The sequence below is a fragment of the Erythrolamprus reginae genome, chromosome 4 (assembly GCF_031021105.1).
Source record: "Erythrolamprus reginae isolate rEryReg1 chromosome 4, rEryReg1.hap1, whole genome shotgun sequence".
NCBI lineage: Eukaryota > Metazoa > Chordata > Lepidosauria > Squamata > Dipsadidae > Erythrolamprus > Erythrolamprus reginae.
In genome coordinates, this window is record NC_091953.1 from 74,577,575 (window position 1) to 74,594,910 (window position 17,336).

Consider the following 17,336-nt stretch of genomic DNA (forward strand, 5'->3'; position numbering starts at 1 on the left):
GGAACCAGACTGCTGGCAATTAATATTAAAAAGGTTTCAGAGCAGCTTTTAAACTGATCCGTAGGGGCAAGTTGACAGGAGCTGCCCATATTTCCGATTGTCTTAGGAACTGAGACACCGCTCCTCTATTTGTCTCCAGGCAGGTCCACCCACATGCAAATAGACTACTGCAAGAAACTAATCTGACGTTAGGGATCTGCTATCATCCTCCCAACCAAACTCCAGAGGCAGATTGCTATTTGGAAAATGAATTTAAGGAGACCTCAAAAAGAAATAGGGTAGTCATAATGGGGGACTTCAACTATCCCTGAATAGATCAGGTAAATTCTTGTTCTACACATGAAAGAGAGACAAGGTTCCTTGATATGTTAGCTGATTATTCCCTTCAGGTCATGGAACCAACCACGGGAAAGGGGATCCTGGACTTGGTTCTAACTAATGCACAGGATTTGGTTCATGATGTCTTTGTAACCGAACCCACAGGAACCAGCGATCACAACACAATAACCTTCAACTTAACCATGGATAGCAAATTGTCAGTTAAAACAAACACAGACACCTTAAACTTTCACAGAGGGAATTTCGCCAAAATGAGGAAAATAGTAAAGAAGAAACTAAAAGGAACAGTAAAAAAAGTCAAATCCCTCCAAAATGCTTGGAAACTGTTTAAAAATATGTTACAACAGACTCAACTCAAATGCATTCCTAAAAGAAGAAAGAGGACTGGAAAGTCCAAGAAGATACCAGTATGGCTTACGAATGAGGTAAAGGAGGTTATTGGAAAGAAGAAAAACTCATTTAAGAAATGGAAGGCACTTTCTTCCGAGGAGAACAAGAAGGATCACAAACTCTGGCAGACCAAATGCAAGGTGATAGTCAGGAAAGCCAAGAGTGACTTTGAGGGGCATATAGCAAAGAATATTAAAAATAATAACAAAACCTTTTTAAAGTACATCAGAAGCAGCAACCCAACCAGAAAAACTGTTGGGCCACTCGATGACAATGGTCAGAAGGAGATAATCAGAGAAGACAAGGAGATTGCTGAGAGGCTAAATGACTTCTTTCCCTCCGTTTTCAGTGAGGAGGATAGAGAGCATTTGCCTGCCACTGAATTAGTTTTCTTAGGGAGGAAATTAGAAGAATTAAACCAGATAGAGATAAACAAGGAAGATGTTCTTGCATGCCTTTCTAAACTAAATGTCAACAAATCGCTGGGTCCAAATGGCATCCACCCTAGAGTTCTCAAGGAACTCAAGTGTGAAATTGCTGAACTTCTAGCTAAAATATATAATCTTTCTCTAAGATCAGGCACTGTACCTGAGGGTTGGAGGGAGGCAAATGTAACCCCGATCTTCAAGAAAGGATCCAGAGGTGATCCAGGAAATTATAGACCAGTCAATTTAACCTCAATTCCAGGCAAAATGATGGAAACCATTATTAAAGATAAAATTACTGGGCACATAGAAAAACAGGCATTGCTGAAAGAAAATCAACATGATTTCTGCAAAGGCAAATCATGTCTTACTAACTTGTTAGAATTCTTTGAGGGTGTAAATAAACACATAAATAAAGGGGACCCAATTGATATTGTATAGCTTGACTTTAAAAAGGCTTTTGACGAAGTCCCTCACCAAATGCTCCTAAAAAAGTTCTTCAGCCACAGAATTAGAAGACAAGTCTTGTCCTGGATTGGTAACTGGCTAAATTGTAGGAAGCAAAGGGTGGCAATAAATGGACAATTCTCTGGATGGAAAGAAGTGAGAAGTGGTGTACCCCAAGGTTCAGTTTTGGGACCTTTACTTTTAATTTATTCATTAATAATTTGGATGTAGAAGTAAATAGTGAGGTAGCAAAGTTTGCTGATGACACTAAATTGTTTCGGGTAGTGAAAAGTGAAACTGATTGTCGAGAGCTCCAGAATGATCTCTCAAAATTGAGTGAGTGGGCAACAAAGTGGCAAATGCATTTTAACCTAAACAAGTGCAAAGTTATGCATATTGGGGCAAAGAACCCCAATTATACCTACCAACTGATGGGGACCAAGCTTTCTGAGACAACCCAAGAGTGGGATCTTGGGATTTTGGTGGACAGTTCAATGAAGATGTCAACCCAGTGTGCAGCAGCAGTAAAAAAAAGCAAATTCCATGCTTGACATGATTAGGAAGGGAATTGAAAATAAGTCAGTAAGTGCCTCTGTACAAATCGATGGTGAGATCACACTTGGAGTACTGTGAACAGTTCCAGTCACTTCACCTCAAGAAGGATATAATGGAACAGGAAAAGATGCAAAAAAGGGCAACAAGTATGATGAAGGAAAGGGAGCACCTCCCTTATGAAACCAGGTTGCAACGCCTTGGTCTCTTCAGCCTTGAAAGACGGAGTTTAAGGGGTGACTTCATCAAAGTGTATAAAATCATGCATGGGATAGAAAAGGTGGATAGAGAAAAATTATTTTTTCCATCACACAATACTAGGACGAGGGGGCACTCCCTAAAACTCATAGGTAAGAAAGCAAGGACAAATAAAGGGAAATATTTCTTCACCCAGAGGGTCGTTGGTTTATGGAATTCATTTCCAGAAGACGTCATGACAGCTGTCAGCCTTGATAGCTTCAAGGCAGGATTAGACAGATTCATGGATGTCAAGTGTATCAGTGGTTATTAAAACGGATGTCATGTGCCGCCTCTATGTTGGTTGAGGCAGGCAGGATTCCCTTGAGTACCATTTGTTGGGGGTCAGGGGAAAGGGAGGGTTTTGTCTTCTCTTTCTACTCAAGATCGCCATGTGGACAACTGTGTGACACAGAATACTGGACTCGATGGACTTTGGGCATTCAGCATGGCTCTTCTTATGTTCTTAATATCACAGAACAATTTTGTATAAGTAATCAATTTCTAATACAAACAGAGAGAGTTAGTATTTTATCATGTAAATAGTTTCTAGACATTTTTACAATTGCTGAATTTTTATTCTTGCTTTAACAGTAGATTTAAAACTAGAGTTTTAGAATAATTGCATATATATGAAACATAATTTTTCTATGCCATTCTCAATAAAGAACAAGACTCAGATGATTTTGTGCACTGTAATAATGTCTATTCCTCTTTTAAATAGTAGATGTTAGCTTTGACAAAACATATATACCTAATATCACTCTCCCAAACCCGAGTTTCATCCAAATCCTCAATAAACTTTTCGCCTTTCATCCAATACATTAAAGGACTGACTTCCCCGCTGTATCCAAAGAATGCTCGACAAGTTAGATTAGCAGAATGTCCTGGAAGAAAGCATTTAAAAAGAAAATACATTAGACCCAGACTGGCAAAACTAATTCATTATGGGATTGACAATAAAATCATTCTTTATCACATAAATCTTATATTACATGAAAGCTAACTTTAGGACTTTTATATATAAGAAACATTTTTTACAGAATTTTGAGCATGCTCAGTGGAAGAAAATTAGTGTGGAGGAGGAAGGAAAGAAAGGAGAAAATATTGGGGTCATTCCAAGCATAAAATAGATGAATTCCTAAATAATATTATTATTATTATTATTATTATTATTATTATTATTAAACAATAACAATAATTTATCAGACTTGTATGCCAGCCCTCTCCGGAGACTCGAGGTGGCTCACAACAGCAAAAAAACCAATACAATACAAATCTAATAAGTAAAAACTATGACTAAAATGCCGCAATCATTAAAAAGCAATCAATACAATACAATCACTACTACACATAACTCTTAATGGTCAGAAAAGGGGATACATTAATTGCCCCATGCCTGGCGACATAGATAAATCTTTAGGGTCTTGCGGAAGGTGAGGAGGGGGGGCAGTACGAATCTCTGGGGGGAGTTTATTCCAGGGGGCCGGGGCCACCACAGAGAAGGCTCTTCCTCTAGGCCCCGCCAGATGACATTGGTTAGTCGATGGGACCCAGAGAAGGCCAACTCTATGGGACCTAATCGGCCTCTGGGATTCGTGTGGCAGAAGGTCTGGTCCGATGCCATGTAGGGCTTTATAGGTCATCACCAACACTTTGAATTGCGTCTGGAAACTAAGCGGCAACCAGTGCAGGCCATGGAGTGTTGACGAAACATGGGTGTATCTTGGACAGCAGGCCATGGAGTGTTGCAGGCCCATGATTGCTCTCGCGGTCGCATTCTGCACGATCTGAAGTTTCTGAACACTCGCCCCATGTAGAGAGCATTGCAGTAGTTGAACCTTGAAGTGATAAAGGCATGGGTGGCTGTGAACAGTGACTCCCTGTCCAAATAGGGCGCAACTGGTGCACCACGTGAACCTAGGCTAATGCCCTCCTTGCCAAAGCTGAAAGATGATGTTCTAAAGTCAGCTGTGGATCGAGGAGGATGCGCAAGTTGTGGACCCTCTCCAAGAGAGTCAATAATTTCCCCTCCAGGGTAATGGACAGACAGATGGGATTGTTCTTGGGAGGCAAAACCCACAGCCACTCCGTCTTGTCAGTGTTGTGTTTGAGCCTGTTGACACCCATCCAGACCCTGACTTCTGGTTTGGACCAGAGCTGCGCTTCCTTTTTCCCCTCCAAGGGTCGCTTCGTGCGATCAGATCAGACCCGGATAGTCCAATCGAAGAACAGGGGGCTCCCCTGACCCCGAGGAGCTAACGCCGAAGCTCTGAAGGGGAGGGTTTGCCCTGCAGCCTTGGAACTGGAAAAACCAAGTCTTGGTCCAAGAGATCTCGGCCATTGGCAACCAACTTTCCAAATAAAGGATATGACGAATCAATTACACACCTAGAGTTACAACATGCATTCTACGGTTTGAGATTTCAGAATATAACTGAAGAAAAAGATGAAGACCTTCAAGCAAAAATGGCAGAAATCATAGGAGGAATCCTTCAGGTGGACCCACTGGAACTAATAAAAGAAATTGATGAACTTTACAGAGTGCAAACTAGCTACGTCCGCAGACATAACCTACCCAGAGAAGTCCACATCAAATTTGTGAGAAAAGCCATAAGGGATGATATTTTGAAGTGGACACGGAACGAAAAACTTCAAGATAAAGGAAAAGAAATTATAATATTAAAACAAGTTCCAAGAAGAGTACGAGAAAGTAGAAGGGAATATTATTTCTTGACCAAAATATTAATTAAAGAAAATATTACTTTCCGCTGGCTTATACCAGAAGGTCTCTCTTTCTTTTGGCAATCTCAAAGAGTTAAATTAGAAAACATCGAAGATGCCATAAACTTTTATGAAACGAGCAGTATACGTAAATTTGAGCAATCAACAAAGGAAGTGTCTACAATGAAAGAAGATGAGCTGGGGGCCACCAGCCAGGAAAAAGAGGAAAACCCAAGTGTGAGAAGAAAATAACCACAGCGAGAATCTAAAGAAACCAGGAAGTATTACAAATAGCTATTTCAGAAGATATGAAAATATTTTCTGTAAATGTAAATGGATTAAATGAACCAAGAAAAAGAAATCAAATATTCTCTAAACTCAGAAAGCAAAAAGCACAGATAGTGATTTTACAAGAAGTCCATATTAAAAAACCTAATAGAAAGTTATTATATAATCCAAAAATAGGGAATTTGTTCGCCAGCTTAGCAAATAAAAAAAAAGGCATCGCAATGTATATTGAAAACTCAATAAACTCCAAACAACTATACACTGATCAAGAAGGTAGAATATTAATTGTACAATTGAATATTGATCCAAAACCCCTTGTTATTGTCTCTATTTATGCACCCAACGACAAACAAACAGAATTTTACAAACAATTACACCAAAAGATAAATGAATTAAATATTGAAAATATGATTATAATAGGTGACTTTAACGCAATTTCAAATAGAATTTTAGACCATTCGGGCAAAAAGAAAGACAAGAAAAAGAAAACAATATTGCCTATTACATTTCAGAAAATGCGGTGAGAATTATTATTAAATGATATTTGGAGGGAATGACATCCATTCACTAGACCAGTGTTTCCCAACCTTTTTTGAGCCGCGGCACATTGTTCACATTTACAAAATCCTGGGGAACATTGAGGGGGGAAGGGCTAAAAAAAGTTTGGACAAAAAAAAATCTCTCTCCTCCTCCCTTTTGCTTTATTTCTCTCTCTCTCCCTCTTTCTCTCTCTTCCTTCCTTCCTCTTTCTTTCCCTCTCTCTCTCCATCCCTCTTTGTTTCTCCCTTCCTTCCTCTCTTTTTTGCTCTCTTTCTCTCTCCCTCCTTCCCTCCCTCTATGTCTTTCCCTCACCCTCCTTCCCCCCTCTTTCTCTCTCTCTCTTGCTTTCTCTCTCTCTCTTGCTGTCTTTCTCTCTTTCTCTCTCCCCCCTCTCCCTCTCTCTCTCTTTCTTGCTATTTCTCTCATTCTCTCTCTCTTTTGCTTTCTCTCTCCCCCCTCTCTCTCCCCCCTCTCTCCCTCTCTTGCTATCTCTTTCTCTCTCTTGCTATCTCTCTCTTTCTTTCTCTCTCTCTTTCTCATACACCACACCACAGTAGCAGCATTGGGCAGTAGCCGTGGGGTGGCAGCAGGGTGGTCAGCTGTGAGGTGGAGCTCCAGAACGGAGGCACCGACGGCGGCTGGACGTGTTGCTAGATGCCGTACATGCTGGCGTTGCACTGGGCATGGGCATGGGGCTGGAGCCTCCGTCCCAGCCCAGCCAGCAGGCAAGTGCCAGCCACGCAATGCCAGCATGTACGGCGTACAGCAACATGTCCAGCTGCCGCCGTCGGTGCCTCTGTCCTGGAGTTCTGGCTCGCAGCTGATCACCCTGCCGCCGCCCAGCGGCTACTGCCCGGTGCCGCTGCTGCCACCGCCCTTTTGCTGCCGCCACCCTCCCGCCGGGCCCCAAAGCTTACCTGCTGCCGCCACCAGGGAAGCTCCAGCCAGACAGGGCGCTGCAGCTGCCGGAAAACTTGGAAGGTGCAAAGAAGGAAGCTCAGCTTCCGGTCTCACAACTTTTTGCTCTTCGCACGCTCAGCAAAAAGTTGCGAGACCAGAAGCTGAGCTTCCTTCTTCGCGGCACACCTGACCATGTCTCGCAGAACACTAGTTGGGAAACACTGGACTAGACAATATACTTTTTATTCAAATCCCCATAAAATCTGGACAAGAATAGACATGGCCTTGGCCTCGAAAGTAACTATGGAACAAATTAAAGAAATTGAGATAGGTGCAAATACCTGGGCAGACCATAATCCTTTAGTGATATATTGGAGAAGGCATAAGAAACAAATAAATTGGCAGATGAATAGGAACATTCTAAAAGAAAAACAGTATAGGGAATGGATTGAAAAGGAATTAGAATTTTTTTAAAAAATTAATAAAAACTCAGAAACATCTCCCCAAAACTTATGGGACATGGCTAAAGCATATATTAGGGGCTTAACGATTTCCTATACTGCCAAGAAAAATAAAGAAAAAAAGATGGAATATGAACAACTAGAGAAAGAATTAAAACAATTAGAAGTGGCTCTACAACATAATTCAGGAGATCGAGAAACAAAAAGAAAAATAGACCTAGCTAGACCTAAAATAAAACTTATAGAACAAAATCAAATAGCTGAAAAAATTAAAAGAGCCAAACAACAGTATTTTGAACATGCTAATAAACCAGAAAGGTGGCTCGCATATAAATTAAGAAAGAATAGACTATCAAAAATAATAAAGAAATTAGTAGATAGTAAAGGAACAATAAAATATAAAATAGATGAAAAATCAAAAATAGTACAGGAATTTTATAAAGAATTATATAAAAAAAGGAAGTAAAAGAAGACAAGATTTTCAAATATTTAAACTCATTAGATTTACCTCAATTATCAGAAGAACAGCAGACAAGTTTAAATAGCCCATTTACAATAGCAACTCCAAACAACATTAAAAAAATCAAAAAAATCACAAAGCTACTGGACTAGATGTCATACCGGCAGAATGGTATAAAATTGAAAGTGAAGTTACGATGACAAACATGCTAGAAATATTTAATTGGATAATAATGGACGGGAAGATTCCAAAATCCTGGGCAGAATCTTTAATAACATTGATACATAAAACAGATTTGGATAAAGATAAAATACAAAATTATAGACCTATATCCTTACTTAACGTTGATTACAAAATTTTTATTTCAATTTATGCATCAAGACTGAAAAAGATTCTGAACGAAAAGATCCATGAAGACCAAAATGGTTTTTTACCAGGCAGACAAATAAAAAACAACTTGAGAACGATCATAAATACCTTAGAATTTTATGAACAATATCCAGGAAGACAAATGTCTTTAATGTTCCTAGATGCAAAAAAAAGCTTTTGATAATGTAGACTGGACATTTATTAAGATGCAATTAAATACAATGAATTTGGGAACAAAATTTGTAAATGTAATAGATGTGATATATTCAAATCAGACAGCAAAAATTATATTAAATAATGAGCAACTAGAAAAATTTGAAATTTTTAAAGGTGGGAGACAGGGCTGTCCTCTCTCACCTCTGTTATTTATTTTAACTTTAGAACCATTACTGATAAAGATAAGAGCAAACAATAAAATACAAGGATTAACCATAGGAAAAGAAACTTATAAAATGCAAGCCTTCACTGATTATATGACTTTTATAATTGAAAATCCCATAATGACACCCATCCAGACCATAACAGCCTCCAGGCACTGGCACATCACTTCCACTGCTTCACCAACTGGACACAGGGTAGAGATGTACAACTGGGTGTCATCCGTGTACTGATGACACCTCATCCCATGTCCTTGGATGATCTCACCCAGTGGTTTCACGTACATATTAAATAGCAGGGGGGAGAGGACCAACCCCTGAGGAACCCCACAAGGGAGAAACCTAGAGGTCGACCTCTGACACACACACACCCAACACTGACTGTGACTGACCGGAGAGGTAGGATGAGAACCACCATAAAATAGTGCCTCCCACTGCCAACCCCTCCAGCCGGTATGGAAGGATACCATGGTCGATGGTATTGAAAGCTGCTGAGGGGTCAAGGAGCACCAGAATAGAGGATAAACCCCTATCCAGGACCTGCCAGAGATCATCCATCAGCACGATCAAAGCAGTTTCGTTGCTGTAGCCAGGCCTGAATCCTGACTGCTGAGGGCCTAGATAATTGGCTTCTTCAAAGGACCGCTGGAGCTGGAGTGACACCACCTTCTCAAGAGACTGTATGGTAGTTACAGAGTATGGCTGTATCCAGGGAAGGCTTCTTGTTTACAACCCCTAGTGATCACAGAAAAGGAAGTAAAAGATCTATTTCTCAGACAGAAGCCTGGAAAAGCACCAGGCCCAGACAAGATAACTCCTTCTTGCTTAAAAGTCTGTGCTGACCAATTGGCCCCCATCTTCACCCAAATCTTCAAGAAATCACTAGAGTTGTGCTATGTTCCTTCCTGCTTCAAATGCTCAACTATCATCCCAGTGCCGAAGAAGCCCTCCATCAAGGAACTGAATGACTACAGACCAGTTGCTCTAACATCTGTAGTTATGAAAACCTTTGAAAGGCTAGTGATGTTTCACTTGAAAAACATCACGGATCTGTTGAATCCTCCTCAGTAAATACTGTAACCAGGGAAATTATGTAAATAGGAGGTTGCGCCTGATTGGTTGAGGCGCTGACAGCTCGGTTTAGGTGGGAACCAAAAATGTATAAAAGGAGAGCTTTCTCCCCGTAAGGGCTGAGACACGTTCCAGCTGATTGTCACTTCCGAAAGAGCTGAATAAAAGGAACCGTCTCATTTACTCGCTGTCTCAAGTCACTTCACCTGGCGACGACGGAAGAAAGAGCCTTCGCTTCCCGCTATGGATTCCCTGCCTGTCGGGAGAGCTCCGGAGTTTTTCGACCCGGAGAAATCTATATGGGACGCCTACCTCGCGAAATTCGACATATTCCTTGAGGCTGCTGGCATGAGGGAAGCCGACAACGATCGGAAAAGAGCGATCTTCTTGAACTACTGCGCCTCGGAGATGTTCGATCTCGCCCAGACATTGACAGACCCGGTACCAGCAAACTCCATCGCCTGGGATTCATTGAAGGCAAAGCTGTCTGCCCATTTCAAACCCACGAAGCCGGCGATCGTCTTCAGACACCAGTTCTCGAGAATGGGACAACTAGAGTCGGAAAGCATCAATCAATATGCTACGCGCCTACGAACCGTGCTGTCAAAATGCCGTTTTGACAACCCGGAAGCACGCCTAATAGATGCCCTCATCTTCGGAATGAGAAATGCTACCGTCAGAAACAAGCTCCTGACCGAAGAGGAACCTTCACTGCAAACGGTCATCAAGTTAGCCCAGACTGCTGAAGTCGCTGAAGCAGCTGCAAAGGAGCTGAAACAAAATGACAAGCAAGAAGTCCTGGCTCACATCAATTCGCCTACTCGCCGCGCCGAGTCTCCGAGCAAATTGACTCCATCTACACCCTCCGAAGACGACTGCTTCTTACTCCAGCAAGACCACTCTCGCTCCCTGAGGCAACCTCGCTCAACACTTCCGTGCTCGGGCTGCCGGGGAAACCATCCACGCCAACGCTGTCCCTTTCGGGATGCAAATTGCCACCGATGTGGCCGCCGTGGTCACATAGCCGAAGCCTGCAGAGCCCCCATGCCGGAAGAAACGTTCTCCAATCAACGGGCACCAAGATTTCAAAACCAACAGCGTGAAAATAGAGGATTCAGGTCTTTCGGCCGAAATAATCACTCCAACTTTAACCGCGACTACTCAAGAGGTAACCGAGACATTTCTATTAATAACACGGTAACGGCCAACAAAGCCAAAATCAATATTTCATTACTTTTAAACTCACACCCATGCCAGATGGAACTAGACACTGGTTCTCGATATAGTATAATGCCTTGGGAAAAGGTCAAACTGTATATGCCACATATTGTAAAAACAGATTTAATGGCTACAAATTTAATTATTAAGGATTTTCAAGGTGGGTTAATTCCTGTAATGGGAAAACTAATTGTACCAATTGTTTTTAAACATGTTAAAGTTAATCTTCCATTAATAGTGGTATCAGGACCAACACACTCCCTTTTGGGATTGGAGTGGATGGCTCCCCTAGGAATAGAAATCTCTGGCATTTGCAAACTAACAACCAACTTCATTCCAGACTTCTTAAAGGAATTCCCAGAAGTTTTCAGTCCAACTTTGGGGTCCTATAAAGGGCCACCAATATCATTTTCTCTTGACCCTAAGGTGCCCCCTGTCCGCCTCAAACCAAGGAGAGTTCCCCTGCCACTACTTCCTAAATTGGCTATTGAATTAGATAAACTCATCCATCAAGGCATTCTGGTCCCAGTGGACCAAGCTCCTTGGGAAACACCAATAGTCACTCCTCTCAAGCCAGATGGCTCCTTACGAGTCTGCGCCGACTATAAATCCACCCTAAATAGAGCATTACAACATCATCCATACCCCATACCAGTCGTACAGCAGCTACTTCACTCCCTGGGGAAAGGGAAAGTGTTCGCAAAAATCGACCTGGCTCAGGCATGCCAGCAACTGCCTGTCGATGAGCCTACCTCTTTAGCACAAACTATCATCACCCATAGAGGGGCTTTCAAATGCACCTGGTTACAATTTGGCGTAAGTGTAGCCCCGGGAATATTCCAAAGTCTGATGGAAAGGTTATTGACAGGAATAGGGGGAACAATACCCTACTTTGATGACATTTTAATTTCGGGGGAGGATCAGACCCAGTTAAATCTAAGGATAAGGGAGGTATTAACTAGACTGCAGGACAAAGGACTCAGGATTAAACCAGAGAAATGCGTTTGGGGAACCAGTAGTGTTGAGTTCTTGGGATATAGAATAGATGGCGAAGGTATCCATCCCACCATTGAGAAGGTCAAGGCAATCCAGGAAGCCCCCGAGCCCAAGACTAAGGCAGAATTGCAGGCATTTTTAGGCCTTCTAAATTTTTACTCTGTTTTTTTGAGACAGAAGGCCACAGAAGCAGAACCTCTACACCGGCTGCTTCAGAAAGGAGTTCCTTGGCACTGGGGGAGAATTGAAAGTGAAGCTTTCTCACGAATAAAGAATTTGTTAACTTCTAGAAGCGTAGTGGTACAGTACAGTACATTACTTCCCCTACGTCTTACGTGCGATGCTTCCCCCTATGGGGTGGGTAGTGTCCTGGCTCATGTGCTGCCTAACAACACAGAGGCCCCTATAGCATTCTTTTCAAGAACTTTGTCCAGCACAGAAAGGAACTACAGTCAGCTGGACAAAGAGGCTTTAGCATTGGTGGCTGGAGTTAAAAAGTTCCACAATTACCTTTTTGGGAGGAAGTTCGAGTTGGTTACCGATCACAAACCCCTGTTAGGTCTCCTTGCCCCAGACAAACCAACTCCACCCTTCATGTCACCACGGTTAATTAGATGGGCTATATTTTTGTCAGGCTACCAATATGAACTAACGCATAGGGGAGGTACAACCATAAACCATGCGGATGGCCTTAGCAGGTGCCCCATCCCTGAGATAGTAGAGGACCCTGCCCCTTCTGCTGATGTATTACTTATAGAGTTAGAAAATAACCCCCTGACAACTGCCAAGGAAGTGGCTGAACATACTAAACAAGACCCAATACTCATGAAAGTAATTAATTGTGTATTAAGAGGGTAGAGTAATGAACATGATGGAAAAGACCTGTCTGAATTTAAGAGTAAGAGATTGGAGTTATCCTATGTTAAAGGTTGTCTATTATGGGGTGACAGGGTAATAATCCCTCACAGTCTGAAGTCTAAGGTTTTGAATATGTTGCATGTAGGACATCCAGGCATCGTAAGGATGAAGGGGTTGGCAAGGGGCCATTTCTGGTGGCCAGGGCTAGATGCCGAAATTGAGAGGTGGGTGGCCAAGTGTGACCCCTGTCAAGAATCAAGGCCAAAACCCCCCAAAACTACACCCATGGATTGGGAGCAACCCAAGGGGCCATGGTCCAGGATACACATTGATTTCGCAGGCCCCATTGGCTCACAGTAATTCTTAATTGTAGTAGACGCTTATTCTAAGTGGGTCGAGATAATTGTAATGCATAATATCACCACATGTGCAACTATAAAAGCTTTGCGCCATCTCTTTACCACACATGGTTGTCCAGACATATTGGTATCTGATAATGGGCCCCAACTGACAGCCAGACAATTTGAACTATTTCTAGACCAATTAGGGGTAAGGCACGCCCTCATCTCTCCTTATTCGCCATGGGCGAACGGATTGGCAGAGAGGTACGTTCGTGTTGCCAAGGAGGCCTTACGAAGGGCTGGCCTTGGAGAGGTGCAAGATCATTTAGATAAATTTCTATTAGCCCAACCTATAACTCCAAATGCAACAACCCACAGAAGCCCTGCAGAAATCCTCATGGGCAGAAAACTAAGGTCAACCCTAGATAGGTTACACCCTATGTATTGTAAAAATAATTTCATGTCTGAAAATGCTGAAAGACATCTGTTTTTGGGGCAATGTATTTTTGCAAGGAATTTTGATGGAGGCCTGAATTGGCTGAGGGGTACCGTGGTGCAACAAAAAGCACCTAAAACTTATGTAATAAAGTTAAACGATGGGCGACTATGGACTAGGCACATCGATCATTTAAGGAGGTGCCCAGAAACCGAACCTACTCCAAATGCTAAGAACCCGGTTGCAACCGACGCACTACCAACTTTAATAGAGTTAAATTTGGACTCACCACAACGAAGCTATTCAGCCAGCACTGCGGGGCCATCTTCGTCAGCAGAGGTCGGTGATGTGCCAGCCAGCTCGACTCTGGGGGCCGGAGCTCAGCCTCGGTCCTTTGAAACCAGAGGAGGTACTGACGAACCGACCTCCTCTTCTGCCGACGGCGAAACATCAACTGAACTGCGCAGGTCGGAGAGGACTATACAGAAACCGCGCCGATTGGATGACTATATCACATGGCTTTCTGACTGTTTTGTTTTTTTTTCCTAGGGAGGGAGGGGTGTTGAATCCTCCTCAGTAAATACTGTAACCAGGGAAATTATGTAAATAGGAGGTCGCGCCTGATTGGTTCAGGCGCTGACAGCTCGGTTTAGGCGGGAACCAAAAATGTATAAAAGGAGAGCTTTCTCCCCATAACAGCTGAGACGCATTCCAGCTGATTGTCACTTCCAAAAGAGCTGAATAAAAGGAACCGTCTCGTTTACTTGCTGTCTCGAGTCACTTCAGGATCCACTGTTAGACCCCCTGCAATTTGCATACTGAGCAAATAGATCAACAGATGATGCTGTTAATATGGCTCTACACTACATCCTTCAACATCCAATGACCTACGCTAGGGTCCTCTTTGTGGACTTCAGTTCAGCATTCAATATCATCGTACCGGACATTCTCTTAACCAAACTAAATCAGCTAGTGGTACCTGAACACACTTGTAAGTGGATCACAAGCTTCCTAACAGACAGGAAGCAGCAGGTGAAGCTAGGAAAAATCACATCAGATACATGTACAATTAGCACAGGTGTCCCCCAAGGCTGTGTACTCTCACCACTTCTCTTCTCTCTATACACTAATGACTGCATCTCAAACGATCCATCTGTTAAACTACTGAAGTTTGCAGATGATACAAATCGGACTCATTCGAGACATAGATGAATCCGCATACAGACGGGAAGTTGAACAACTATCCTTGTGGTGTGACCAGAACAATCTAGAACTGAACACACTCAAAACCGTAGAAATGATGGTAGACTTTAAGAGAAACCCTTCCACCCTTCCACCTCTCACAATACTAGACAACACAGTATCAACAGTAGAGACCTTCAAATTTCTAGGTTCTATCATATCTCAAGACCTAAAATGGTCACCTAACATCAAAAACATCATCAAAAAAGCACAACAAAGAATGTTCTTTTTTTTTTTTTAAATCGTGTTTATTGAATATATATACAAATCTATATACAAAGACAATACAAAACAGTATAAACAGGACAAGGTGTTCTTATCATATGTGTCTAATCGTTATTTTCATTAAGGTCGAACAAACCACATTTAACACTAACAACAACAAAAAAAAAAAACAAACAAACAAAACGTCGGACACCCCTTTACCCTCCCCCCCCCTCTGCCAACCTGCAGTTATATTTATATTTCATTTTTCCGGTTATACTTTCAGCGGTATCCTGTTTCTTAAAATTTACTTAATCTATTAATCTAGTGTTTCCTTTTCTAGGTGTTGTGTTTAAAATTCTAATTGTTATGTTTCTGGTATATTCCTTCATATTAAATAAATAAATAAAAGGATATCGGCGAGCAATCAAATAAGTTGTTTTGTCTTGTTCCTCTCCTCCTTTCTCTTCATTCCTGATCCCTTTGTGGTTTGTTCTCCTTTACTCAGTTTCCTTTCGTTTCTGTCTCTTTCTCCCTTTCCTCGATCCAGTTATAAAACTTATCCCATGTGGTTATATTTTCTGTTTCTTTATTATCTTTCAGTTTATGTGTTAGGGAATCATATTCGGCGCAGTCAAATATTTTTTTGATTATTTCTCTGTCTGATGGTACCTCCTCCCTTTTCCAGTTTTGAGCTATTGATATTCTGCTTGCTGTTATAATGTGTTGGATTGTATGATAATCTGTTTTCTTTATTTTTATGCCTATTATTCCCAATAGGAAGATCTCTGGCTTGAGAGGTAGGTTTGTGCCCGTAATTTCGAATATCCAATGTTTTATTTTAATCCATAATTTTTTTATCTTTGGGCAGCTCCACCAAATATGGAAAAAAGTTCCCGACGGATTTGAACACCTCCAGCAATTTGGTCTGGTTTTAGGAAAGATCTGTGCTAGTCTTGATGGCGACATATGCCACCTATAGAACATTTTTATGATGTTTTCTTTGAATGATACTGACTTCGTAATTTTGTAATTTTTATTCCAGATTGTCTCCCATTGTTCTATATGAATATTGTAGCCGAAATTCTTTGCCCAGCTGGTCATTGGGTCTTTAGATATTTCCGTTTCCATTTCATACATTATTAAGTAGCTATATATTCTTGTAATAAAATGTTTATCACTTCCTAATATAAGTTTATCCAGGGGAGAGTTGTGTGCTGCTATTCCTTCTTTTTTAGTGTCTTTTTGCCATTTTGAAAATATTAGCCTCTATGGCCACCAGTTCAGGGTTATGTTCTGCTCTGCTAACTCTTCTTTCGTTTTTATATTTCCTTCTGTATTTAATAAGTGGTTATAAGTTATCATATTTTTTAATTCAATAGTGTTCGGGTGAGTAAGAGCTTCCAGACTGGAATACCATCTAGGTATTTTTGTATAATGGTCCTTTTTTAATTTAAGCCATGTTGTTATTAAAACATCTCTGATCATGTGATTTTTAAAGTAAGTCGGAATCTTTTGATGCTGATTCCATAGCATATTGTGCCAGCCAGAGAGTAAGTCATGGCCTTCTAGAGCTAGTGTTCTCTCTGCTTTCAGCTCTATCCAGTCCTTTATCCATAGCAAATTACAAGATAAATGGTAAATCTTAAAGTCCGGTAATCCTAAACCTCCTTGTTTAGTTCTATCTTGTAGCCATTTTAATCTGATCCTGGGTCTTTTATTGTTCCATATGAATTTAGAAGTGATTTTGTTCAATCTGTTGAAGAAGTCGTTATTTAATTTTGTTGGGATTGTTTGAAAGAGGTACAAGAATTTCGGCAGTACAGACATTTTAATTGTCGCTATTCTACCTAGTAGTGAGATTTGCAACTTGTCCCAGTCTTTTAATTGTTTCTCAGTTGTCTTTAATAATTTTTCGTAGTTATTTTCTTTAATAGTACTACATTTTTTTGTAAGTAAGATCCCCAAGTATTTGACTATTTTGACTATTTTAATTTTCAAAATTTCTTCCAAATCATTTTCCTGCTCTTTTGTCATATTTTTGGTTATAATTTTGGTTTTTTGCATATTTATTTTTAAACCTGCTACCTCGCCGAAATCCTCCACCTCTTTCATAATTAGTTTCCCCGATTCCAGTGGGTTTTCTAGTATCAGGGCCAAATCATCCGCGTATGCCTGTAATTTAAACTCTTGTCCTTTAGTTTTTAATCCTCTTATTTTAGAGTTGGCTCTAATTTGTCTTAGCATGGTTTCTGTGGTGAGAATATATAGTAATGGGGAAAGTGGGCAGCCTTGCCGAACTCCTTTTTCAATCTGAATTCTATCGGTTAAATTCCGTTTATTGCTATTCTTGTGTGTTGTTTGTGGTAAATTATTTCGATCATTCTTATAAATTTGGCACCAAATTTCATATGTTTTATTACTTCTATCATAAATCCCCAATTTAGATTGTCAAAAGCCT

General features: G+C 41.1%; 1 protein-coding gene across 1 annotated transcript in view; it reads right to left on the reverse strand.

The window, feature by feature from the left end:
- Positions 1 to 17,336, reverse strand: part of IL1RAPL1 (interleukin 1 receptor accessory protein like 1) — a 446,343-nt gene that overhangs the window by 105,985 nt on the left and 323,022 nt on the right. Inside the window, exon 5 of the mRNA XM_070750608.1 lies at positions 3,145 to 3,277. Coding sequence (XP_070606709.1) covers positions 3,145 to 3,277 — 133 coding nt within the window. The remainder of the gene's footprint in view (positions 1 to 3,144; positions 3,278 to 17,336) is intronic.